Consider the following 27,968-nt stretch of genomic DNA (forward strand, 5'->3'; position numbering starts at 1 on the left):
GCAAGTTAATTTTTTCAATATTTTCATTTCTTCAGCTTTACGTCTCCTTTAAGATAGAGGCCATTTTCTGATTTTACTGGGGACAGTGTCCCCATGCCAGCCTCTCTCAGTAGATAATGAAGGCTATCTGCTTTGTAGGTTCATTCCTTGAATTATAGTTGAAAATGAGAATCTAAAAGATTGAGGATTTCCTTCACTCAGTGGGGACATTGAGGAAGCTGTGGTCACCCCGTCCCTCTTTTCCATGGCTTGCGGGCACCACCAGAAAATCCACTTTTCCTGCCCTGAGTAAAATACACTCAGTTCTTCATGTGGCATTTCAAAGGTTTCCATTTTATTCTGCATATCTAGAACCACTACAGAAGCCTCACTAAGCCACTTTCACTCCTAGGTGATAGAATAAACCACACTTTATTTTTTGTTTTTAGTGAGGATGATTCTTGGAGTAAGAAGAAAGTCTCTCTCCTTTGTACAGGAAACATTTCCTGTTCTTAAAGATCTGTCAAGAGCTAGCTGTTTGTTTTACTATAAAGTTTCTGGCTTTGACACGATTTTTTATGTGGTGACTTTTAAAATGATTTGTTTCTAATTGCTGACTGTTTCTGATGTTGTGATAAAATTAACTCTTCACCTTTAGTGATCTACATGAGAAAGATGTGGTTGCATAATGTAAAGCCGGGTGACGAAAAAAAATGAATAACTACTTAACAAAGAACAGGAGATAAGAGATACCAAGTGATGATTAGGAAGACAGTTATAACTAATGAGTTGAAATAATGCTTTTACAGGAAAACTAAAGAAACTGTCGATCTTGAAGGTGGATCAGAACAGACTCACACAGTTGCCTGAAGCGGTCGGGGACTGTGAAAGCCTCACTGAGTTAGTTCTTACAGAAAACCGGCTCCTGGTGAGTGTGGGTTGCACATTCAAGTGGATATGGATAATGTGGTTTCTGTGTCATAAAGACTTACTAGGGTAGATTCTACTTACTCGTAATTGGGGTGACTGTGTGGATATTTTCTTATGTTAGATCTAAAAAAAAAACGGGACTTGGAAGCAAATGCAGGACATGGAGATGATTTGCATTTAACCTGCTGAGGTGAAGAGAATGGTGGGTCGGCTGACAGAGGTGTCCGGTGAGGGGTGGGGACGAGCCACTGGCAGTGGGTGTGCTGATGCCTCTGCCATGGTGTCCAAGGACCCCTGGAGGTAACCTTCTCTCAGGGTTCTTTGAGCAAGTGGAGGGAGAGAGAGAGAAGGGGAGAAAATGGTGTTTGGTTGGAAAAAGCCTAGGTGGGACTGGAGGGATGAGTGCCCTTTGCGGGGTTGAGTGTGAAGCTGAGATCTTACCTTACCCTAAAGATTGGGGGTGGTGGTAGCTGCAGGTGTCCCACACTTGGGCCAGGCTTCCCCATCCTCCCAGGGCAAAGCTTTGGCATTGGCCACCTGCGGCGGGGGCGGGGCAAGTTAGCAGGATAACAGCAGATCTCTGTTGTTCCTCCCTTCCTGCTGCTTTCTCTGCTTTCATCAGGCCCTCACTGATCACTCCATCCTCTCCTCCTCTCTTCATTGTCTTGTAGCAGCTATGTTTTTTGTAAAAACAGTAAGCAATGCTCTTTAGGTGGAGAGAGTAGAAAAAGACAGCACAAGTGGGTAGGACGCAGAGCCGGTGCAGGAGCCCAGCCACATCTCTCCTCACGCGGCTTGGGCAGGCTCCTCTGGCCGGTGTAGTGAAAGTGCCCAAATCTTCTGATGCTAGTTTATGGTTTTAGGCTTACAGATAGTTATCATAATGGCTGTAAACATAACGTTCACCCCTGGCTTCCAACAGAATGTTGAAGACCCCCCCATCAGGGCCCCACCTGGCTGCTAGAGTGCTCTGCCTGTCCCACCCCTCAGTCCTGCTCACCTTGCTCCTGTCCCCATGCCGCCTGCCCTTCCCCCAGCCCTGTGAAACCCCTGCTCAGGATTCCCATTGTCCCAGCCCTCTGGCTTCCAGGTCATCCAAGCCATTCTCCCGGTGTGGTTCTCAAAGGTGCAGGGAATGAAGGGATGAATCTCGAGGTGCAAATTCTTACTTAGGTTGAAGAGCATTACCTCTTTACTTTGTGTTTCACTGTTTCCAGATCTGTGCCTTTGACTTCCTTTCATTGAAACATACTCTGGTTTTAACAAAAATGCAAAATATTTCATTCTACATCTTCCAAGTGAGCTTTGACCTATCCGATATTCAGAAAGAACTATTATGTCTCTTGCTGGATGAGATTTAAATCCTTGAAAAGATCTGTTTTACTGTGAGTCATGTTAAAAAAAATGCATTAAATTAATAATTAAAATGTTATTTTAACAGACCTTACCTAAGAGCATTGGAAAACTTAAGAAGTTGAACAACTTGAATGCAGACAGAAATAAATTAGTGTCTTTACCAAAAGAGGTATGTGCTTTTAAAAAACAATAATTGTAAGGAAATAACAGCACACAAGGGATCAAAAATGTCACGTTTTAAAAGACTTAATGCGGTGCTTTTTAAATGTTATGTACTCTCATTTGTGAGCATAGAGATGGTTGGAAGAGTTATATCAAAGAACAAGCATCAATAGCATTAAAGCGAGTAGGTGGGTCCAGATGACTGAGCATTGTTGAGAAAGGTGAATTGATAGGATTTTACGTGGGAGAAAGAGAGAGTTTGACATTTTGGGCTTGACATACAGAGAACCATTGACAGAAATAGGTAGTTTGGGAGCTTAGCAGAGGAAGTAGATAACATTGGGTCTGAGTTTAGTGTGAAATTAAACTGCTGCCTAAGCCGTTGGAATTATAAAAGTGGATCTTGATGCAAACCTTCTCGTGGGCAGAGATCGATAGTAGGCGGTGTTCATGTCTGGGGGAGCGTGAATGAACTCTTCACGGAGGCATGCACCTAGAGGAAGGTGAATGGGAAGCTGTAGCCGGATTCTTAGGATTATTATTATTCACTTATGCTTTTTTTTGTCAATGGTCCAACCAGGAGAGGGGACCATCGCCATGCATTGTGGGGAGTAATACAGACGTCGAGGCACTTCAGTTCTAGCAAGGGAATTGCTGAAAACAAGAAGGAAACTCAGAGCAGATTAAATAAGGAAGCATGTGTGATGTTTAACAAGAAGGCGTACCTTCTGTTTGGAGCTAGGAGAACTGGAAGATGGGGCCTTGATTTTTTTTGTTAGCCGTTAGCCTGAAACTCAGTTTAGCTGCCTTCCTTCCCCCAATCGAATGTTGGTGAGCCCCGCCCCCTTTGCTAGGCCTCACATGAAAAGGTGTGATATTGTGTGATATGATCCCTGGCCAGGAGCAGTGTCCTTCCTATCTCTGTTTTGACCCTTTCCTACATCTCTCTTGGGATAATTTTAAAGCTACCATCCCACCAGCCAGAACTTGTGGGTTCTTATTTTCCTAGAGCCCTTCTCAGGGTGTCTGAGCTTTGCCTGGTTTCTCTTTCTCTTTCCTTGTCTTGGTGCTATACCCTCTGTGTCCCAGTCTTCTGCCTGAGCAAGATGGCCAACATTCCTGAAGGGAAGCATGGAGGGTATTTGTCATAAATGTGGCCATATTTTGACCCACCCTTACTCTGAGCACTGGCACTTAAATAAAACTGTTGCCCGCAGAAAGACTTCAGTACATCTCCGCTAAACTGGGACACAAGTAGGAGATTCTGCTAATCAGAACATGTTGGTTCCGGTCTCACAGTGATAAACCAAAACACAGAGCTGATATTCTGAATATCGATTTTACTCTTGTTGAATGGGTAGCAGACTGGACACGTAGACACGTGCACAGAGAAGCGGGGAAGATTGATTACTTTCTTTCTAGGTGCTGTCATGTTTGTTAACTCCCTGAATCCACACAACAGCTTTTGAGGTTGTAAGGGAGAGTTCCTCATTTTCCAGATGAGGAAGCTGAGGCCAGTGGAAAGCCTTCCTTAGCAGGCCTCACATAGCTAGCAGTTGGTAGAACGGGCTCCAGAGATGTGTCCCCCACTGCCCGCTCACTGTTCTTCCACAGGCCGAGAAAAGCATGGCCACTCAGGGCATACAGATTCAATGCAGTCTTTTCACGTGTGGCCCTGAGGTAAGACAGGACCTTGAGTCGGTAAAGAGAGGTCAAACTATCTTTAGTTTGGACGTGTTAGAAAATTAATACATTTCAGGATCATTTTCAAGGTTAGTACCGAAGAAAGCACTTGGGAGTTGAATGTCCATCCCCAGTAAGTTTTCCCACGCAGCCCGTCTTCCCAGTCCCCCTTTTCTGATTCTCTTGCAAAGAATACATCCTAGGCACAACTTTAACGTTTTATTTGTGTAAAATTACTGCCATCATGTCAGCATCTGTCCTCTTTACATTTTAAGAGAATGAAACTTGTTCTCAGGCTTCAGAAGGGTATGCCCACCACGTGCTGTGCATCTGGGTAAATTTATTAGAACAGCATCTCAGGATGTGGAAGGTGAACGTGTTGTGAAACTAGTTCTAGCTTCACAGCATTTTAGTTAGCTCTCACGTGTTACCCGCTCTCTATGAAATTGTGATGGGTTTTCTGGCATGTAGAGCTTGATAACTGAATAAAGTCTGTGCCCTTTCCTGCAGCTGTGAGAAAAAGCAGAGAGTGTTGAGGTTTTTAGGAACTGGCTCTCTTCTAGCACACCTTCACTACTACTCACGCACACTCACCCCCCAGGGTAGGAAAATGCCGAGCCGTGTCCCTGGTTCTGCTGAGGGTTACAGCGGTGACCCAGTAGGAATGGCTGCTGAGTGCTTGCCGTTGACCATCGGGGCTGAGCAGTCAGACCACTGCAGGCCTCCTGACGCGAAGTGTGTCATGTTGGTCTGCACAGCATAGCTGTTCCATGAGTCTCTGTGCAGTGAGTGAGTGTGGTAAACCCTGTGACCGCATGTGTGAGGGGGGGCGGGGGGGGGAATCGGGGCAGCGGGGCCTAGGGACTGTGTGTGTGTGCACTTGCTCTGCCTCCAAGCTTGATGCCATTTGATCGTATCCTGTACTTTCCTTGATTGGATTCTGCACTTGCAAAACTCTACTACCCTCTCTCGAACAATTAAGTTGCATGCATGACACATCTCAGCTGAAATGCTGACCTATTCAATATATATGCCAAAAACCCATAATTGTATTAATTGCGATTGGTCTGGTGTGCCATGTAGCTCTCCCTACTTTTTGTCTTTAATTTGATACTATTGTATATCATGCTTTAGAGCACAGCTCCTCAGTCTCTGGCAGCATTTTTTTTTATTTTTTATTTTTCCCAAATGAAGGGAAAATGTACTGTGTGGGTCACAATAATAGATTCTGTTTGTGTTTTGTGGTGTTACTTGTAGTAAACATTTGCAAATCAATGAATGTCTCTTGTTTTCTTAATTGTTAGCTGCTTGGAAATTTAGAAAAGTCGGGTAAACTTGTTATCTTGTAAGTATTGTTCAGACCGCAGTTGCATCTCTAACTTCCATTTAATGCATGAAGATTTCAAATCAACTGACTGCTTTGTGTGTTCCTCATTGTAAAATAGTGGACACTTTCCTCTAAACTCGTTTTTTTTTTAATGACTGCATGGCCTGGAACCTTATTTTTTGTTATGTGTTTGTCAGATTTGTTCAGATTGTTCTCTCTCAAAAGAATGCTTTTCTGTGAATTACATTTTAAGTTATTCAGAAATTCCGAAAGGCATAACGTGGCAGCTCATCTGTCTTCGCTAAATTCTGGTTTGTCAGCACAATTCTCTCTCTAATGGAAAGGCTAGATTTGCTTTATTTGCTACACGTGGCATGCTTCTGATTTTTCAAGCTACTTATTTGTGTCTTTTATTTCTCATCCTGTCGTGTAAGTGTGTATGCTTCCGGGGGAAAGAAGGCTTCCTAAAAAACTCATGTTTTTGGTGGAGGGAAGAATTAAGAAGAGACTGCGTTGTGTGATGCGTGGACAGACAGGGAGTTGGTTTATGTGTGATTGTGGGTATGGTGAAAGAGAGCCAACAACTTCATAATATTCCCCAGCCAAATCTTACCTTTGAACAGCCTGCACCAGCTAAAGAGTTTCTGGCTGGAAGAAATTGAACATGTGTCCAAGTTTAGAGTCCAGTCTTTTGTCTCCGTTAAGTCAACATGAAAGTGATCTTGACTCCATCACACTTATCCAGTCAATAGATAGGATTTGCAGATCATTTATCAAAGCTCGTTTTTGTTTTTAAATCAGGTACTCTGTAAACGTTAATTACCCATAAATATTGTGATTTTCAGAAGTGTCTGTGGTGATAGAGAATTCGGTTTATGGATAGCTTTCTGTCTTATTATGATTTAGTGTAAGCTTCCATCATATTCTAAAATGGGTTATGATAAAAGAAATAAGATAAAACCTAAAAATACTAGAATAAAATATAGTTGGCCATTGGATTTCAAAATGGAGAAGGCATTCCCAAACTTACAAGGTGAAACAAGTCCTAAAAAAAAAAACCCACAAAAAAACACTTGATAGATTTGTCTACGTGAAAATTAGATTTCTGATCTTCAAGAAGGTAAAGATGGCCTGGGGGCCACGGGACACTTACAACATTATAGACGAAGGTAGTCTCTCTTCACTCTACTAGAAATCCTTCCAGATCATTGAGAAAAAGATGTTCCCACTAGAGAAGAGTGGACAAAAATTAAAGCAAAAAACCCACCACAATAAACAATAAGCGATTCAGAAGGAAAAAATAGAAATGGCTTTCGATGTGAAGAAATTTTAGCCCCATTAGTATTCACAGAAATGTTAATGGAAGCTTTTTGACCTATCAGATTGTCAAGATTAAAAAAAAAAATGATACCCAATGTTGGCAAGGGCACTGGAAAATGCATAGATCAGATGGAAGTATAAATTATTATGTCTTCTCTGGAAGGAAACAGGGTAATATTGAAACCTTTGAAAGGGTTCATACCCTTTGATTCTGCAGTGCTACTTCTAGGGCTTTGTCATAGGAGCACAGTTGTGGTACACATGAAAACCATGCACGAGAATATTTCTCGTGTATACGTAAGGGGCAGCTAATAGGTACACATACGGGGCAGTTCACAAGTGCCAGGCACTGTACTTTCCTGTATATTCATATCTGTTCTTCACAGCAGTCCTGTGAGGGGTAGGTAAGTCGTTATCAGCATCCAACAGACCTGGAAACCCAGACTCAGCTGAAGTAACTCGCCCAAGATTACACAGAAAAGAAATGGCAGAACAAACTAGAAGCGTCTAATGTGGGAAATTTGTGAAGTGATCTGTGAGACATCTATAGAATGAAATAGTTATGTGGTCAATAAAAGTCCTTTTAGAAACATAATGATGTGGGAGGACATTTCTGATGTCATATGTAAGCAAGGGTGCTGAAGATCATAGTGTTGGTCCTAATTTCATCGAAGCATATACATATCACAAGTGCATGGCAATAATACCGAAAGATTGTACTTCAGAATGTTAATACCGATTATCCCTTTGGGGTAGGATTTGGTCAGAGTTTTTCCTTGTGCCTTTATGTGTATGTATGGGTTTTATTTTCCAGTCAACGTAACGTACTGTTTTATAATTAGAAATGAAGAATGCCATAGCTATTAGTGGATATTTTGATGTCAGTGGCCCAACAATTCAAGAAGTCCCAAAGCCACATGATTTCCAAAATATTTATGAAATAGGAACATTCAAATAATATGCCGTGGATGATGATGGGAAAAGCAAAAAACAGTCTTTGGTTTCTAAAATTACTCACCATGTTATTACAGCTCAAATTGTATTTTGACCAGATTTTGCTTATTGTACGTTTTCCTTTCTGCCAGTGAAATATGGGTTCTGTTCTGTTACATAGAATATTAAAAGGCCGATACTGAAGTAAAAGGAAAGTTTCTTCACACTTGGGGCAGGTGTTCAGAAAGTGGAATATACGTAGACAAAGATGACTAATACAGGCTTTCTCTTTGGATCACTGTGATTATCTCCTCTTAAGTTATGTCACCTGCAGGCAATTAATACACAGTGCAGCTGACCCGACTAAGGGTTTGCTCAATGACCTGCAGGTCCCATCTCCTGGAGATGGGTCAAATCAGGTCCAAACAGTGAAGGAAGGTATTGTCTGGAATTAAGACACACAAACCAGCAAAACAAAGATTCTCAGCTACATTCTGTAGTTCTCCAAGTCCAACCCCTTGTATTCTGGGAAGGTGCTATTATGTGGCTTAAGGAAGTTTAAAAATATCAGCTTCCTATGTAACTGGTAATAAGTTATTTAAACAGTGACTCTGCTTCCCAGAATTTCTAAGTGATACAGGCATTTTATCCTGATGATCACTCAGGAGGACCCTGTAAACTCTGCCTCCTGAAAGCAGAAATACACACGAACCGTATGTATACTACAGTACTGAGTTCACACCCGTGCTTCTCTCGCAGTAGAGTCACCGTGTATTTATCCCTAGTATTGATCACGGTGACATTTTGTCATTTTGTCACTGTGATGCATTGCTGGGGAGAGATTTTTTAAGAAGGTCAGGTGTGTTCTGGGAGGAGCTCACCAACGTCAGCGCACTTCCAACAACACAGCAGGCACACAAGTGTTGACTGAGCTCGTGCTTTGGATCTGGGACTTTGACTTCTTGGAAAGACAATAACCATCACATTGGTTTGCCAGCCACGTTTATTAGACCAGGTTCTGCAATAGGTGCTAAATTGTATTTGTGGTTTCATTTAATTTAATCCCAAGTGTTACTTTGGTTAAAGTAACATAGTCAAATGCATAAAACACATGACTGAGCCTCAGATCCAGCCCAGGTCTGTGTGATCCCAGAGCATCCTATTCCAGTGTGCCACATTCCTCTCTGATGTAGGAAGAGCTGTACCTTTTGAGTTATGGTTTTTACTGCTTAATGGTCTTGTCTCAAAGCCAAAGGTTCGTGCCATGCCTTCCTGGCTGATTTGGAAAGAGGTCTCTATTTGTGCACTGTTTTGCCTAGGACAGCACGTGCCTCTGAGGGTGATGAAGGCGTCCCCAGCACACTGGGCAATAACACTTGCTCTTTGTTGGCATTGTTTCATTGTTTTCCAATATCCGTCGACAATAGAGATCAGGAGGTCACTCTGCCTGCTGTGACAACCCAGAGTGCCTAGGAGGCTCTTGAATACAGTTGCATTCCACCCCTTGAGGTCTCAGATGGTTTAGAGATTAGAATGGGAAAGGAAAAAGAAAAAATAAATGAGACTATAAACACAGTAGAGAGCTCACACACTCCATTGGGAGTTCACATTATTTCCCCCCAAAAAAGACTTAAGGGGTGTTTACTTGTCCAGAACTTTTATTGCTCCAACAACTGCTAGAGCCCTCTCTGACCCATTTTAGTTAGTTAATTTTTTATAGATAGTATATGTACATTGATACAAATTGAAAACGTTCACATGGTATAGTATTAGGACCCCAAAACAGATATCGTACAGGTGGCTGGAGCAGTGGACAGCTTCATGACAAAGTGCCCACAATTATGATGCAGTCCTGGCTCTATACATGCTCCAGTAGCTTATTTTACCATTGTGAGGGTTGCGTATGTGAATAACTGCTTTGCCTCCCTGGAGTGCAGATAAATTTTATGTCGTCAAAACCAGGCCAGGATGATAAGGTTAAAGTGAGGTCTAGCCTCAGCCACATGCTGACCTGGAGGACCCCCCATGTGGCACACAGGCCCACCACTGAACCCAGAGTCCAGTGTACATGTTGCAGGGTCATGGGGGATTCCCCTGCATGAGGAGCTTGGGGATTTCTTCCCATGAATAGATCTTTGTTGGGATCATCTCAGTTTATCAGAGAAAATCTAATCATGTCAATCTTCAAAAGATTCAAAGTTTTGAATCCTCCTGTAATATTCCTGGGCATCTGAGTAAAACTGATGATTCTCTTCCTTAAGAGGGAAGAATGCCAAGCCCTTCAAAGATCCCGTTGTATATCTCTTTTAGGGCATGATATTGGGGCCCTATATTTGTAAAACCTAAGAGAGGCCTCTCTAATGATTCTTAATAGAAAAAAGAAGAGTTTTGTGGTTTTCATTTCTACACATGGAAGCAGATATTAACTTGAAGTAGCAGGCTTTCACTAGTAAATAAACATAGTGTATAAACATACCTAGATGAGAAAAGTTGGTAGGTAGGATGGGGACTGCCCTTGCCAAGCACCTTGGTTATATGGACATGTGCAAGTTAAACAGCTCAGTGAAACAATCTGTCAGAGGGTTTGTGTAGACCATAATTAGAAACGCAGAGAGCAGTGTATCAATATGGACTGTGGGGTTTGGGGAAGACTTGATGGTGTAGAGGATATTTAGCTACTTGTGGAAAGTTGATAAGATTTAGAAGGACAGAAAAAAGAAGAGCATTTCTATAAGACACAGTGGGACCAAAATGTTATATTTTAGAGGGCAGTGGATGTACCAGTTTTGCTGGGTTGGGAAATGTGAATACTGAGAAATCATGGGGACAGTCTAAAAGCCTTTCTACATATCTGGGTGTTTTCCATTTTAGACAAATGTTAGTTTGTATTTTCTTATATGTTTATTTTTCTTTTATATCCATTATGGTTAAATACCGGGGTTAAATACGTGATCTCAAGTCTTTATATTAACTCCTAAGGGAAAACATAGTAAGAGTGTTTATGAAGGTAATTATGTAGCAATTTCATAAATATGCATTGTGCTTTTTTAACATATATATGTATGTTAAACACATAGAAAAGGGCATAAGATGTACTCAGATTATCGTTGAAGATGCAAATCTCCTGCCTCTCCCCAAGTGGGAAGCTGTGGAGTGTTTTTCCATGTGTCAGAGAGACATCATTAGCTTCCTTCGTGAGCCTTTTCTTGTAATCACTCTGGTTCAAGATAGTGAGTACAGGAAGAGTGTAGTACTGTATGGAGTCCTGCAGAATGTTGTGTCTGAGATTGAGTTATTTTTCCACCCCCTTGGTTCAGCTTTCCTGACCATAGACACCGTGGCCAGTTGTTCAAGAGAATGACTTAGTTCTTTTGTGCTTATGTTCTTTTTTGAAGATCAGGCTCATACAAAGCTCAATTATCTTTGAATCACTTACTTTAAAAATAAATAAATAAATAGTGATCAGATTTGGTGTGGATGCAGATATTGATGTGTTCTACCAGCGTTAAGTTTACCAGATTAATGTGTGTATTTACCAGATTCAGTTTTTGCTAAAATGTTATTGATTTTGCATTTGTGAAAGGAAAATGAATAATGAATTTACCAAGTTAAGTTGTGAATGACCAAAAGCAATTAGAAGATGTATGGTGGAAGATTAATGTATTGTATTGTCTATCCAATACCCATTTTTTACTACTTCTATTTTCTTTCTTATGTTTGTTGTTTTTTGTATTTTTGAAATGAACCGAGACAGAACACTGGATTTAATATAATGGACAGGTCTTCAAAGGAGTGTGTGTGTATCATTGTTGGCCTTATTTTTGAAACTTAGAATTCTTAATCTACCAAATAATATTTACCAAGTTTTACCCATATTACCAAATAATATTTGTCTGAACCTGGGTAGCTTACTTAACGTATTTAAAAGATACAGTTTGGGGCACCTGGGTGGCTCAGTCGTTAAGCATCTGCCTTCAGCTCAGGGCGTAATCCCAGGGTTTGGGATCGAGACCCACAACAGGCTCCCTGCTCCGCTGGGAGCCTGCTTCTTCCTCTCCCACTCCCCCTGCTTGTGTTCCCTCTCTCGCTGGCTGTCTCTCTCTCTGTCAAACAAATAAATAAAAATCTTTAAAAATAATAAAAAATAAAATAAAAGATACGGTTGCATTAGATAGCAGCAGAAAATGACTTGCTTCTCAGAAAGAGATTTTTGAACTGTACTGTTATTTTCTTGATTTAGTTTAGAATATGTATATTTAATGTATTGCAGAGATTTTTATGAACTTATTGGACTATTTAGTGTTTTATATGATTTAAACTAATCATAGTTGGTCTCAGTGAAACTTAAAATCATGTGATATCATTTATGTGTCCTTTTCATGCCATTTGACAAACAGGATACCCCAGTCCCACCACCATCTTCCACAAAAACCTGGAAAAAAGGTGTATTTTCTTTCTCATTGTAGATTGGAGGGTGCTGCAGCCTCACTGTGTTCTGTGTGCGTGACAATAGACTAACTCGGATACCTGCAGAGGTGTCGCAGGCCACAGAGCTTCATGTCCTGGATGTGGCAGGGAACAGGTAAGCATGTTCTGGTTTGCTTGTTTTGAGAAAAAGAACCAAATGTTCATCCACCCCAGTCTGTTATGCGTCTTTGCCATCTTGCCTTTGCTCCATCTTGTAGAATATGTACCAATTAGTCGAATGATACAGGGCCAGAAAGTTGTTAATCTGAGAGCAGGAGTGATGGATCTGGATGGAGTAGAAGAGGTCATGGACGGCCTGAGTGCCGGGCACTTTGAAGTTTAAGTGGACACTTCTGTAGAAATGCTTCCCAGAAGAGCAGTACAGTGATGTAAGGGAAACAGTGCTGCCTGAGAACTGGGATACTTAGGTTTTCCCTTAACTTTGGTAGCTTTTGTAAGTCATCGTGAGCCTCTGGGTTTCCTCATCTGAAGGATGAGCTTGAATGAGTTTGAACTAGATTTTAACCAGGGGTCTTGATGTGCTCTGCTAGTGATTCTGAACCCCCTGAAATTGTAAACCAAATTGTATTCAGGGACGTTTTTCTGGCCAAAGGATCCCCAGCTAATGTCAGAATCTCCAAGTAGTCATAATCCAAGTGAAGAGCCATTCAACTCCTATTTCCCAAGGTCACAGCAGTGCCATTTCTCAAGTTCTGAGGTCAGAGGTCATGGTAGACTGCTCCCTTGTTTTGTAATGTGCCTTCTCTTCACCTGTGTAGAATATGGATTTGTTTCAGCCAGTCTGAACTAATTTTGTCACCACAGATCAAAGATGCACTTTCTTTCCCCTGAGCCTAGCCCAGCTACTCTTCCTGCCTGAGACCCTCTTCTCTGACTCCCACTTTTATCTCTTATCACTCATGTTTTCATTTTCTCCGGGGAGCCTTCTTTGCATGGAGCGTGCTTCTTTGAATTCCCCCTAACATGGCACTCACAGCACCGTATGATAACTGCCAGCTTATGCATGTGTAGCCGTCTAAACCTAAAGTTGTGTGAAGTCAGATTTGGCATCTGTGCCACTGTACCATTTATCCCTGCACAGTGCCTGGTACACAATAGAAGCCTGGTAAATATTTGTCGTCCGAGAAAATGTTAAAAATGTTAGCTTTGCCAAGTGAATGATAGGCCACTGCGAAATGCCTTGTATCAGGCTGCATTGCCAAAGGAACTTAAAAAAAATGCTTTTGAGTGTTATATAGATAGGAGAAAAAGTGCTCAGCCAGGGAAAAATAATCAATGATTTTAAATGAGAGATAGCAGCAGTCGGAAGAGCGTTTGGGGAATTGTGTGCTAAGTGCTGATTAACTGGTCACTTGGGTCAGGCACAAGCCACCATTTCTCATTCTGGCTAATGGATTTGAGTAGTCCTGCTAATAAATAGCAGGACTCAGCAGGCCTCATTGAGGGCCCACCATTTTCAAGTTAAGGCCTTCAGGATGTCTTGATAGATTCTTAAACCGCTGACTGGTTACTGGAAATTCAAAAGTGCTTTCTGCTGGATGGTGTCAAGCCTGCACATAGAGCTTGGAAGGGTGGTGGTTCTTTTCTGAACTCCAGCAGTAGAAACCCGGTGACTCCAAACCTTCCTGGATTCTTGCCACACCTGTGAGCATGAATTTGCATCGCTAATTCTTGAGCAGAAAGATGGCTCTGATGCCTGAAAACTGTTTTTCACCTGAGTGAAGGCTACAATCTCTAGTTCTCAGAAGGGAAAGTTAAATTTTTACTATGCTTGGGCTGGGGTGGAGAAAACCCCATCAAAAAGTAGAGTTACATAGCTGCCGTCTGAGTCAGTTAAATGTGTCACATGTATATACAGATTCATAACCAAATTTTAAACCTATTAAAATATTTAATTACTACTTATTTAAAGTATTAGTATAGAAACTAATAAAAAAAAAAAGGCTACGATGTCAGCTTTTTTTTAGCTTGCAGAAATGTTACACCATGGGAAATTATACCACATACAACAGAAGTTTTTGCCTCTTTTCTCAAGCATATAAAAATAGCAAATGACACAGACTATATGTTAGTTTCCGCAAATTGTCTTTGACAAGTTTGATAGGGTAACTATAAAATGCCACTTGGAAACTAAGTATCAGATCTTGTGGTGCAGTAACAGAGAAGACGTCTTTTAGCATCAGCTACCCATGGACACAGAATCCATTTCCCTAATTCTTACCCTTTCTCATAGGAGTATCCACCAACTGCACAATATCTAGTATTTGAGGAGCTTTGAGGAAGAGTAGTACCGAATACTAGAACCTGTGGCTGTCAATGGGGAAATAGTTTGTAACTTTGAATTTTATAATCCAAAAAATGAAATGTAAAAATAATGGGGCACCTGGGTGGTTCAGTTGTTAAGCGTCTGCCTTCGGCTCAGGGCGTGATCCCGGCGTTATGGGATCGAGCCCCACATCAGGCTCCTCTGCTATGAGCCTGCTTCTTCCTCTCCCACTCCCCCTGCTTGTGTTCCCTCTCTCGCTGGCCATCTCTCTCTCTCTCTCTCAAATAAATAAATAAAATCTTTAAAAATATATATTAAAACATATTACCTCACAGCTATTAGAGTGGCTGTTATCAAAAAGGCAAGAGATAACAAGTGTTAGCAAGGATGTGGAGACAGGGGAACCCTTGTGCCCTGCTGGTGGGAAGGTAAATTGGTACAGCCACTAGAGAAAACAGTATGGAGATTCCTCAAAAAATTAAAAATATAACTACCATATGCTGTAGCGATCCCACTTCTGGTATATAGCCAAAGGAAATGAAAACAGGATATTGAAGAGAGGTCTGCACTCCCATGTTCACTGCAGCATTATTCACAGTAGCCAAAATATGGAAACAACCTAAACATCATCAGCAGAGGAATGGATAAAGAAGATGTGGTGAGATATATATCATGGAATATTTTTCAGCCATAAGAGAGAAGAAATTCATGTTATTTATGACAATATGGATGGACCTTGAGGGCATTATGCCAAGTGAAATAAGTCACACAGAAAAAGACAAATCCTCTATGATCTCACATGTGAAATCTAAAAAAGCCAAACTCCTAGAAATAGAGAGTAGAATGGTAGAAGAATAGAGAGTAGAAATAGGGACTAAGAGTAAGGGAGATAGGGAGGTACTGATCAGTGGGTACAAATTCTCAGTTATAGTTGAATAAGTTCTGGGGACCTAATGTATAGCATGGTGATTGTAGTTAACAATACTGCCTTATATCCTTGAAAGTGGCTGAGAAAATCTTTAAATGGTCTCAACACACACACACACACAAAGTGGTGATTATGTGACTGGATGGAGGTGTTAACTAACTCTACTGTGGTAGTCACTTGGGAATATAGAAATGTATCAAATCATCGCAGGTACACCTTAAAGTTACACAATATTACATGGCAATTATAGCTCAGTAAAAGTGAGAAAAAAATATTAAAAGACAAAACACAACATAGCAGTGTAGCTATACTATGGACGAGTAAGCAGTTAAAGAGTGAGATAATTTCTCTGTGTAGTGACACAGGAGGCCCATGGTACCAAGTAAAAAGAACAGCTGTTGGACAGTCTCATTTTTGTTTTTGCTTTTAAAACAACATATCTATGCAGTACAACAAAACATTAATAATAGTCCCCCTAGAGGCAGAGTGGAGGCTTGAGGTTACAGGGGGCTTCCCTTTAGGTATTTTCGTATTACTTAAATTTTCCCACTGATTATATTTTCTCTATCTTTAAACAGTTTTGAAAACTTTGCTTGAAACTAAAAATTCTAGTAGGTGGTAGAAGATGAAACATTCAGTTGTAAGAAGCATGAAACTATAGGCTAAGTCAGTATTACATTGATCAGTAGGCCATGTGTAGTTGTTAAATAAATTTGACAGCACAGTCGCTGTAGCAGTGCAGAGGTGGGGAAGGTCACCTCAGGTTAGTTGGTCAGGGATTTAACTGGAAATGAGAGACTTGGCTTATGGTGTAGTTATTCATTTGCTTTAGTCCTTGTACCATTGATGTAAATAGTAACCACAGGCTTTTTATTTTGAGGGGATATGATCCTAAATAAAACAGGGAGATGTAAGGTATGTACAAATAGGGCTGTGGTTTCTTGTGTTGATTCTGCAGTGTACAGAAGGTACCAGAATAAACCAAAAATGTATTTTAACTCGTCTGAAAAGCAGGAATACACACACACACACACATATTTTATCCGGGATGGTTCACCCAAGAGAAATGGAGGAGTGTGTGTATGTGTTTTTTCTGCCCCAGGCAGCAGTGAATCAGTGAGGGTTAGCTCAGCCTGCAGAATCTCTGTGTACACACTGGACAGTGAACAGAGCATTTTTTTTCTTTTTTGTCTTTGACACTACTGAAACACCCCTCCATGGGACACTTAGTCAACAAACCCATGTGTGGTGTGTGCTCGGTTGGCAACAGCCATGTTCAGGCTGGCACTCCGATTCTTTACGGGGGGACTGGTGTTCTGTGATTATAAGATCTGTTGTTGTAGAGACTAGTAATTTATTTTAACTTTTACCATATCATTTGTTATCCTTAGAAGGATATTATTATTATTATATTATTATTGACGCTCTCTTTAGCCTTTTATTTATGCCTTTGCTTTAGCACTTAGCTGCAAAGCCAGTTATTCTGAGAAGGTACCATGACCATGTTTAAGTATTTGTGTTTTGTGCCAGTTTTCAGATCTTAATATTTTTTTCTTTATGCTCTCATGATTAAGAAATATAGAGATACTGACTCTAAGTTTCTTGTGTAAGACCCTGAAACTTTCAAAAGAATTATCCTTTTATTCAATAAAATGAAAAAGAGTTTAAAGTACTTGAAGCTTTCAGTGTGTTAGGATATTCTTTTAAAAAAGTCCCTGTCATCGGGTCTGGCAAATGCATGTCTGTGTCTTTTACTTCCTTGCATTTGAGTAAATGTGTGACAGCCTTTGGGCGGAGGCAGGAATAATTTGTTGTATAAGCATAAGAAATTTCACTTTCTGTCTCACTCAAAGACCCAACACCTCAGAATAGGAGGTGCAGCTGTAAAGCCTCTACTTCCTCAGATTCCTTGCACGTCCTTGATGGTGTGAGCCTGTCACTTAACTCGGTAGATTCTGGGATTTAAAAATACATATTTGTCACTCAGTTTGGCCCTCATTAGCAAAGTATTAAGAGTGTACAATACACAGAGACTTTTCAAGGGATGCATTGACTTTGAAACCTAACTCCCATGTAAGTTACAATTCCACTGACTCAGTACTGCACCCGATATCTATGTGTGGGATGGATCAGCCTTTGCTGGACTGATTGTTAGGAAAAGAAAATATTTTGTAATCTCTAACTAGTATATTGGAAGTATTTTGTAAAACATATTAATTTATTCTTGTGAAGTTTGTTAAGTAATGCGTTTGTTGTTAACACTCTCCATGCACTCTTTGATAATTTTTACTTAATTTGTTAAAGTAACAACATTCTGTGCTTACACATTATTTAGATTAGTTTAGTACTGGAGTACAATTTCTCTTCAGATCCCTGCATGGAGTTCAAATTAATTTTCCATAAGCCTGCCCATTCCGAATGGCGTCTATGTCTGATAATGCAGCATTGATCTCTTGGTAAGATGTACAGGTAGACCTCCCACAGGTGTTAAACTGGAGATAGGTATGCAAGTGCAGAAAAAAGCCCCAGCAATACATGCTGTCCTATGATTTCTTATGGAATTCATGGGCCAGGGATTTCGTTTAAGAAAATGTGCCTCATCTGTGGCTCACAGAATGCAGTCAGCTCATTACTGTCCAGCTTGTGAAGTCACTGCTGAGATTGTAATTTAATGCACATGGAGCCATCTTTAGAGTAAAAATACTTGATCAAATACAACCTTAGGTTCATTAAACCTTGAATTCCTGGTATCTGCAGAGGTTTGGTTGTTTTCATAGTGCATTGGTAGACTTGTATAAAGCACTGGTTTTTATTAAAGCAGTCTTTTCACCCCCAGCCCTTTTAGCATGTTGGGCCAGGTAATTCTGTTGTGGCGGCTGTCTTATGCATTATAGGCTGTTTAGCAACATCCCTGGCCTCTGCCCACTAGATGCCAACAGCACCGCCCAAAAATGTCTACAGACATTGCCAGATGTCCCTGGGGCAGCAGCGCCCCTGGTTAAGAACCACTGCACTAAAGTAATCTTTGGCAAGTATGAACTATATATGATTCCCAGTGCTGGTCTTTGCTAAAGAGAGTTAACTGGGTGCAGCCACTCTGTCAGACATGTGTGCAAACGTTAATATAAAATTAATCTTTAGGTGTCACATTACAGTTTTTAAAGTGCTTTAATATATACGATCTCATTTTAAACTGAAGCAATGTAAAATGGACATTAATTATCACATGGGAGTCTGGGGAAGTGGGAGCATCTAGAAACTAGAAGATACGAGTTTAAGATGGATACCTAAAATAATCTCCTTAGAGAAAGAAAATGCAGTGCATGAAGGAAATGTTTTAATCTTTATTATAACTGCCACTTAAACTCTTTAGTACCTCAGGCATCTCCTTCTACTCTTCCTCATTTGCCAGGTGCTACTGAAAACAGGTCATCATCAGGGAGGCTACTGCCATTGACTCAGTAAGAACTCCTGCTTCTGGGTCCTTCCACAGTCACACTGGCTTTTTTCTCTTTAAATCGAAACCTCCTAATGTTTTGCCCTGTGGCCAGAGGTGCTGATGAGAGAGATGACAGAGAGGGAGGCACAGTGACAGACTGAGGAGTGTGCTCACAAAGAGTACACCAAGGATTTTATTATAAACATAACATTTTGTTCCATGTTGAGTCCAGTCCCAGGAGGTTCTTTGTAATGGTGGGGTTTTTTTTCTATCTGTATTGATAGGAATTGATGTAATTATAAAATCTGAGACCTTGATGTCTCCTTTTGTTTTAAATTAGGCTGTTACATCTGCCTTTATCCCTGACCGCCTTGAAGCTGAAGGCTTTGTGGTTGTCTGACAACCAGTCCCAGCCCTTGCTCACGTTCCAGACGGACACAGACCATACCACAGGAGAGAAGATTTTGACCTGTGTCTTGCTTCCTCAGCTGCCTTCTGAACCTACTTGCCAAGGTGAAATTAAGAACAATACTCACATGGCTACGAGAATTAGTAGGAGCTAATACCTGTCCATAAGACCTCTTACTCCCACGTGCGTCTGTAATGTGTCTAATATGCCCCTAGAGCCAGCCCAGGTGAGGTTACTGTGGGAAGGTTTGTTCCCCTGTACCTTCATAGAAAAAGTACCCCTCACACCTGCTTAGCATATCTGAAATTTCTTAAACAGCCTTTTGGGTTTGAATAATTGCTAAGGCTGAAAATACAAATAATCTTAAAAAAGTTGAAAGAGTCCCTTAAAATCCAAACTGGTGGTTTTGAGAATTAGTATTGAACATCACTGACAAACGGGTTTTTTGTTTTGTTTTGTTTTAAGATTTATTTATTTATTTTAGAGAGCTAGAGCACGAGTTACCGGTAGGGGCAAAGGGAGAGGGAGAGAGATCTCAAGCCGACTCCACACTGAGCGCGCAGCCCGACCAGGACTTGATCGCACTACCCTGAAATCATGACCTGAGCTGAAATCAAGAGTCAGTGTTTAACCAACTGAGCCACCCAGGCGCCCCCACTGACAAATAGTTTGTTTTTTTTTTTTTAATTAATAATGATTTTTTATTATATTATGTTAGTCACCATACAGTACATCCCCGGTTTTTGATGTAAGGCTCGATGATTTTAGTTTTTAAGCCAATCTGTTATTTTAAGTCATTGTACCTTTGTTTTGTAAATTATATGTGGTTTTAAAAAATATTCACACTAACATCAAATTGCTGATAAAAATCTTTTGCTGAGAACTAGCGTGCTCTGGGAGAACAGGAGTCCCCTAGGTAGAAAGGCCCCAAAGCTATCTTGACAATCCCAGCTTTGTTAGAGGAGCTTTTAAGACCCCAAGGGGAAAACAGCAGACTGTGTTACTAAGGAAAGTACTAGTGTCCAACATGTGCAGCCACATCAGTGTCATGAGAAAGGTTTTTTGTTTTTTGTCTTTTGTTTTTAAGTAGGCTCCATGCTCAACGTGGAGCCCAACATAGGGCTTGAACTCACAACCCTGAGATCAAGACCTGAGCTGAGATCAAGAGTCAGATGCTTAACCAACTGAGCCACCCAGGCACCCCTCATGAGAAAGTTCTTAAAGTTAGTATATAGAAAGGAATTGTGAAAAAGGATTCTGTAAATTGTGATGACATTCTATAATGAGATACTAAACATTTATTTAACAGATATTTTATATGATCTCAAAAAGAATTATGCATCATTGAAAAGAAAGGGTAACCCTATCCCAGATTTTTTTCTTTTTGTTTTAAATTTTTTGAAATACTACATAGCAGTTACCAGTCACACAAACCCAAGTTCCCAGCTGATGTGGTCTTTGTTATGACAGAGAACCTGCCTCGCTGTGGGGCACTGGAGAGCTTGGTGAATGATGTCCCGGATGAGGCCTGGAATGAGCGTGCGGTGAACAGAGTCAGTGCAATCCGATTTTTGGAAGATGAGAGAGATGAAGAAGACAACGAAACGGTATGGAAATGGAGATTGTTGGCCTCCCTGAAAAATCAAAATTTAAAAGCCTTCCAAGATCAAAAGTGGCACCTAATAAGGATTTCTTTTAATTTCAAATTGTCTGTTCTCTGCTTTGCCTTCAGCATATAAGAATTTTTTTAGAAGACAAAATTAGGTATTTCCAGGTACTGATTCACCAAATGTATATAAAGCAAATGGAACTTTTGGGGTTTTTTTCTTGACTAGTTGATACTCTTGTTCTTTATTTGTGATAGCATCCCTTCATGCCTCTAGTAAACTGATTGGGAATTTGTTCTGTTTTTGTTGGTGGTGGTTAATGAAGTCTCTTCCCCACCACCATTTAGGGGTGTACCGTGATACCTCCATTCACACTTCACAGCGTAACTTGGCTTGTCTTCTGTGGAGCTGTGCTTCTCTCTCTCCTTGATGTAATCATTCTTCTCTTCACCCTCCAGCGGAGTTGCTTGTGATCTTAGTTGGGTTAATTTACAAGTTTTCATCCCAAAATCAAAATAGATTTGAAAGTACTACTTAGAGTTACTCTATCCACACTTTAAAAATGTCTCTGTGTCAGCCGACGTCTCCAGCAGTCTGTGACAACTCTTGAACTAGTACTAGAAGTTGACTTTGGCTTCTTAAACTCCTTGTGCTGAGATTTTCATAAGCAGAGCTTAGAGGGAGTACCTGCAACCCTCAAAGCAAAGGATGGCTTTTAAATAATTGCCTGTGGTCTTTGTTATTCCAGCTGTCACCAAATGGGATTTTATCTGTTTACAGTAGTGGAGTGCAGAATAGGAATTAGGCAAGACAAAGAGACTTCAGCAGAAAGGAGTCATCAGTGCTTACCTGATGGCTTGCTGGAGGGGGAGGATTTCACCCGTTCCTTCACAGCCTCAACAGTGCCCTTGCGGTGTTGTGTTCCCCTACTTTAGGCTCCTCCTCCTGAAACTCCTGGACAGGCCATTTACAAGACGGAAATACTATTTTATGAGCCAGAGAGCACGTGACATGTCAAATAATACAATTTTTTAAAGATTGTTCCTTCCCTGATACTTCACTCCCAACACTATGGCCTTTATTAGAAGAATGTGAACTCTCTTTCGTAGATACTATGAGTAACACAGCAGCAAAGTAAGAAAAGAAGCCCTTCTCTCTCGCTTCCCTTTTCCTTCCACTCCCCTGCCTCCAGGGTTGAAGGAAGCCAGAACCACTTCAGATAGTAGTAGACCGCTGCAGTGATTTTAAGTTAGAATTTGTTTACCCCTTTCTCTTTTTCTTTCTTCACACCCCACACTAACATCTTAAAAATCTTTGTTTCCTTGTCCTTCGGGGAACTTCATTTTTATCCTACACTAATCTTACATTTTACAAAGTATTCGTTTATTCTGAAAGTAATCCTTCTATGTGGAGTAGATAAGTTTCATGCGACACTTTCATCTCCCATGAACGGCTAGTAGGCAGCTGCTAGCGCTCAGGGCTCCAAAGGAGGCGCTGCCGCCCCCTCTTAGCTCCTGCGCCCTGCGAAGGGAAGCTTTGTCCCCGAGGGCCCCCACCTTGAAGCTGCGGGTTTGAAAGAGTCACGGCATAAAACCCACACACTCACGCCCCTGCTTGTTTTCAGAGAACACTTCTGCGGCGAGCCACTCCACACCCAGGGGAGCTAAAGAACATGAAAAAGACAGTGGAGAACTTACGGAATGACATGAATGCTGCTAAAGGACTGGATTCAAACAAAAACGAGGTCAATCACGCCGTTGACCGAGTGACCACTTCTGTATAGAACTTCACCTTCGAGTTTTACCTCCCGTGTCTTCCCCTGCTGTTGAGACCCTGTCTCCTCCCTGAGGAGCCTCGCGCAGTCCTGGGGCTTCCCCGGAACATGGGCACGTGCGCGTCACCGCCCGGGAACGTGGGCGCGTGCGCGTCACCGCCCAGGCCGGGCGCTGGGCTGCTGCTCTCCCCATGGAAGTGCCTTACTCGGGCTCCTCAGCCAGCCAGGGCACCAGTGCGCCTCCGGTGTGCCGCCTTTCCCCTGACTTCCAGTCATTTGTCATAAGTAGAATACACTACTGTAAACATCTGACCTTTGTTTCTGTCTTATGTTGGGGTAGGGGAGCGCAGGAAGGGGAATTTTGTTGATCCTCCTCCCTCCCGTAGAGTGCTGGGACATTTTGAACCCAAGTTCTCTTGGACCTACTGATGATGAGAGATAGTTTTATGTACGGGGCATAATTGATCCTTTTTTAAAAAACTTTTTGGCAGCTCAGATGGTGTAAATTTAAAAATTTTGTATAGGTATTTCGTAACAAAAAAATGTTTATTTCTTTTTTGTTATTTTATCTTGGAAACGGTACATATTTTAGTATTTGTGCAGAAAAAAAAAAGCAACAGTCCTAAAGTATTTGTTTTCACTTGTACCATCCACTTGTGCCTTACTGTATCCTGAATCGTGTCAAACCAGTCGTACGCAGTGGCATCCTTGAGCAGTGAGATGAGACTGGGAATGTGGTACTTTTAAAGCAGTGTTGGATTTTAATCAGTAATCTACCTGGTGGATTTGTTTTTAACCAAAAAGAAGAGTTACCACCAATTAGTAAATTTTATCAGTTGATTTTTTTTAAAAGATGAACCAAAGGATTAGATTGCTAATATTTCATGTCTTACGCTATAACTTTTTATGAATGAGTCTCTTACAATGAGTGCAGTGTCTGATTGTACCTATTTGGAAGGTATATGCCATTTGTAAAATAAAATAGAGCAGAAAAGCACAAAAGGAGAAAACCAGTTCAGAAATTCAGAGGATAAATGAATTATGTACTGCAAAAGGAAGTATGATTTTTATGGAAGAAAGCTTTAAAGTTTTATATTGAGATATAAAACCACAATAAAGCAAAATAACCATATTAGAAATGTTGCTATCTTTGTAAGTGCAATTTAATTTGTAAATAGAGTTTGAATCAAAGTATAACAAATCCTTGCTTCAAGTTTTACTTTTGAATCTGCTAATTTAAGGGGCATGGGGGTGTATTTTGGTGTGTTTCTGTTGATTTCTTTCCTTTTTTTTTTTTTTGCATAATGTCGTAAAAGAGAAATGAAGAGTGGCAGTCACTATGTGGTATCTAGGAAAATCACAATATTGTTGGTTTTTTGTTTTCTCTCCATGAAATAAAATCACCCTGGAATTAACCATACAACTTTTTAAAATTAATTATCAGCTGGTATGTTCAGATGGTGGCGAGTAGCTGACTGCTTTGACAATGAGCTTCCATCCATTAAATATCTAAACTACTGGTCAGTTTTGAGTTAATTACTTGCCGTTTTGCCACACAGCACAGACCCCAGATGTGCCTTCCTCTTTAGCTAATAACTTTGGGTCCTGGCTGTCTGGCCAATCGGAACCTGTAGAAACCTGCTTTCAACCAACTAAATACACCTTCTATTACCGCTATGCCTTTACTTACTCGGTTCACTTTGCTTTTTAAGTTGTTTGTATATATGTATGTATTTTAAAATATGTTTATTGAGGTGGAAGTACCATGGCATGTAAGGGGTTCTTGGCTAGTCAGTTTTATACCTTCCTCCCCAATCTGTGAGTACCCTTTTGGTTTTTCTCCACTTTAGGATTTTGGCATGCTCTGCTTTAGGCCTTTGTGGATGATACCACTAACTCGTGGACTGATAGATAAGCAAATTGGTTTTATTTAAGGAGAGTAATTTTGATGCTAAAGAACAAACAGAACTCAAATGGTGTTTTTTGTTTGTATGTTTCCATATAAAGCCCACCCTTTACCATTAAAGTTTATCATGGTTTGGGGGAATGTGGTGGACAGAATAGAGGGTGTGCTTCAACTTTTCTAGGAAATTTTATGTAGGTAATTATCTGTTTTCTTTGGCTTACCTTCTTTACTATGCATTCGCCTGTTTTGTTTGCTTGTTTTGTTTTCAGTTTTTGGTATTTCGTTTCCCCCTTCCTTGTGAAAGGAAAAGATACTTTCATTTATTTGTTTGTCCTGGGTGACACTGCTGTGCCCTTTACCTTTAAGGTGCCTGGACCAGGCTTTAGACCTCACGATGGAAACACCACCAACCAAAGAGACCCAACTCAAGAACATGCCAGCCTTTTCCAGTGAAGCCTCTCTTGTCATTAGAAGGAAAACATAATTATGTGAAAGGATACCTGTCCCTTGTGAGGCTAGTGCCAAAATTTCCTGACCTTTTCCTAGCAGAGCACTGGCGGCCCCCACCCCACAGTCTGGCCCTTCCTTCAGGAAAGGGAGGAGTTCAGTGTGGGGCCTGCCTGTTTGTCTTGTGGGAGTGACAGGTAAAAGCAGGAAAGATTATTATGACCTGTTCACCCACTTTTTTTGTAGCCCCTTATTTCCTGTTTTTAGCAAGGAAATTATGCCTAAGTGGATAAAATAGTAAAAAAAGAAAGAAAATTAGAGGGATTGAAGTGATGAAAGTCATTGATAGAAAAGAGGTACAGGTAAGAAAACAAACTAGAACTATTTGCCCGAATGTTGCATTTTTTGTTTTTTGTTTTGTTTTTCCTCTGGCAAGTTTGGAGGCGTGGTCTTGACCCACTCGATCTTTCTATCTACAAACTTCTCAGGTGGCTGTCGCAGGTAAGGAAGCGCGGGCAGAGATGCTGGGCGCAGCCTTCCGCAGCAGCCCCGCCGCCTCTTGGGAAATCTACCACGCCCGAGAAGACACGCTTCATGGGTGGGGCGGAGGCTGGGAGAAATTCTGCCTTCGTCTGAAAGTTACTCGGAACAGCCAGGTCTCACCGTGTAAAAGGGACCGACACCTGTGCCGCGGGCGCGCGGGCGGCGGCGTGACGAGGCTGTGCCAACACTGGGGACGGACAGCCGTGGAGCTGCTTAGTCGTAGAAGGCCGTCAGGGTTATGGTAGCTCAGTGATGTCATGGAGAGTTGAAATCTCACTCTAGCAATTCGTGTCGACTCACCCAAATTTCTAAAGAGCCAATTCAAAAACTACAAGAAAACATAAAAAAACAACAACAACAAAAAAACGCTTTTTATTACAGATAGTCAAAAACATACAAAAGTAGAATTATATAATGAACCCCCATATACCTATCACTCAGTTTCAACAGTTATCAACCTAAGACCAACGCTAAGCTGTTTTAAAGGAGCTGAATTATGTTTTAAAATACATCCATAAGGGGCATCTGGGTGGCTCAGTTGGTTAAGCGTCTGCCTTCAGCTTAGGTGATGAGGCCGGGTTCTTGGGATCGAGCCCCGCATGGGGCTTCCTGCTCGGTGGGGAGTCTGCTTCTCCCTGTCCCTCTGCCGCTCCCCCTCCTTGTGCTCTCTTGCTCTCAAACAAAATTTTTAAAAATAAAAACTAAAAATGCATCCATAAGAAGACTACACAGTGAAATAATTTAAAAACTTAGGGCACAGGCCCTTTAAAGGAGCACTTGGGAGTTCAAGGTTTTAAGAGCGTAGCCCAGCACTGGCATCATATAGATACGGGTTTGAATTCCGGCCCCGCCACGTGGCTTTGGAAGAGCTACTTAACGTTGCTGGGCCTCAGGTCCTTCATCTCTAAAATGGGGCAGGAAGACCTCTGAGAGGCTTCGAGTGAGGATTAAGTGGGAGACCTTAAACATCGGCTCTCAGGAAGTGGTGGCTGCTGTTATCACAGGTCTCGCCGTCCTCCAGCCGGGTTATTAGCAGCTCCGCAGTCCCTACCATGGAACCAGAAGTATGTGATAGGAGCGCAGCGTGCCTCAGAAATGAGGACACCCACCCTGCTGGTTCTCTGGCAGAGAAAACTCTCTCACTGGTGGTGTTGCATAGAGACCCTTGAGTTACATAACGGGGGAGGGAAATCGGAAATTGTCACGTCGGCTGGCGTAGCGCTGAGGTTGGCCATGGTCCCACAGCAGCCCCCTCATTGCAACCGGACTCACTAGCTCGCTGTCCTCAAGATGAAGCTCGTTCCTGCAAGAAGGCATTAAACCTCTGACGGAGAGAAGGGTCTCTGCGTTTCCACACAATGTCCTCGGGTGTCTAAGGTCCGGGTCTCCTGTGCTCATTTACTGTCCTATGTCTACTTTATTTCACTTTGATTTTCATTACTTCCTCCTCTTCTGTGTCCTTTCTCTCAAAGGGAGACCTCTGAGGCTTTTATGTATCAGGAGGGGGCGGGCGGATTAAGAAACAGGTCATCCATGGAGAAAAAGCGGGGAACAATGAATAAATGCAGCCCGGTTTGGGGAGTGTAGAGGACACTCCCACTTCGCTGGAGCTTTTTCTTTTGAAAAGCAGACAGCTGGCGGGACAGGGAAACCGACCAGAAGAACCCGATCGGGTTACTTTAGTTCAGCAGGTTGTATGGAAGGTCGGGGAAGAATTCTTGTGCCTCACAGTCCGCCAGAAGGACAGTGTGATTTTAAACTGCGAGCGTGGGCAGGCGGAGTGACAGGGTTGTGACCGGGTACGAATCTGATGGGACCGATCCTCCAAGGACCTTTTGAGGCGTCAACATTTAATTTCTAAAACCAATAATGAGCTGTCCCTTTGGGGGAGCGACATGGTCGTGACAGGGGCCCTGCTTACTGGGCACTCACTATGTGCCACACACCAAGCTAACTGAACACAGTCTGTTTTTCAGAACAACCCCCTGAGGTAAGTGGTGGCATTCTCATTTCACAAAGGAGAGAATTAACGTTCAGATAGTTTTAATAACTTTTCCATGACCAAATAGCGCACGACAAAGTTGGAATTAAAATCCGCATCTCTGTTGCCTGGAGTCCAGGGTCTCGATTATTGCTTTATTTTGCTTTGACCCCCTCAGTCAAAATACCGTGAACCTGTAATTATATTTAGAGTTGTATTTATCATTGCGGTGGCGGTTCTGTTTTAGTTTGAGATTATTTAAACCTAGATTGTGGACAAAGCCTGGCACAGAACCGAGTGAAATTTAGCCAGCATTTACGTAGACTCAGGCCTTCATTTGTGTCTAGTTGTGGTAGCCAAAGCTGTCACTTTACACCCTCCAACCCTCCCACTACCCCGTCCCCCTGTCCCCCCCGCCCACTCCGTATTATGTTGTTCCTTGGTGAGTGCCATGAAAATGTTCATGGGATCTTTGTTCTACCACCTCAAA

At 41.6% G+C, this 27,968-nt stretch overlaps 1 protein-coding gene across 1 annotated transcript in view; it reads left to right on the plus strand.

The window, feature by feature from the left end:
* LRRC1 (leucine rich repeat containing 1) overlaps positions 1-23,595 on the plus strand; it is a 123,528-nt gene extending 99,933 nt beyond the window's left edge. Inside the window, exons 9-14 of the mRNA XM_026507218.4 lie at positions 789-907; positions 2,351-2,434; positions 12,157-12,272; positions 19,152-19,324; positions 20,691-20,827; positions 22,452-23,595. Coding sequence (XP_026363003.2) covers positions 789-907; positions 2,351-2,434; positions 12,157-12,272; positions 19,152-19,324; positions 20,691-20,827; positions 22,452-22,610 — 788 coding nt within the window. The 3' untranslated portion in view covers positions 22,611-23,595. The remainder of the gene's footprint in view (positions 1-788; positions 908-2,350; positions 2,435-12,156; positions 12,273-19,151; positions 19,325-20,690; positions 20,828-22,451) is intronic.
* The last annotated feature ends 4,373 nt before the right edge of the window (positions 23,596-27,968 follow it).

This window comes from Ursus arctos, unplaced genomic scaffold (assembly GCF_023065955.2).
Source record: "Ursus arctos isolate Adak ecotype North America unplaced genomic scaffold, UrsArc2.0 scaffold_29, whole genome shotgun sequence".
NCBI classification, from domain to species: domain Eukaryota; kingdom Metazoa; phylum Chordata; class Mammalia; order Carnivora; family Ursidae; genus Ursus; species Ursus arctos.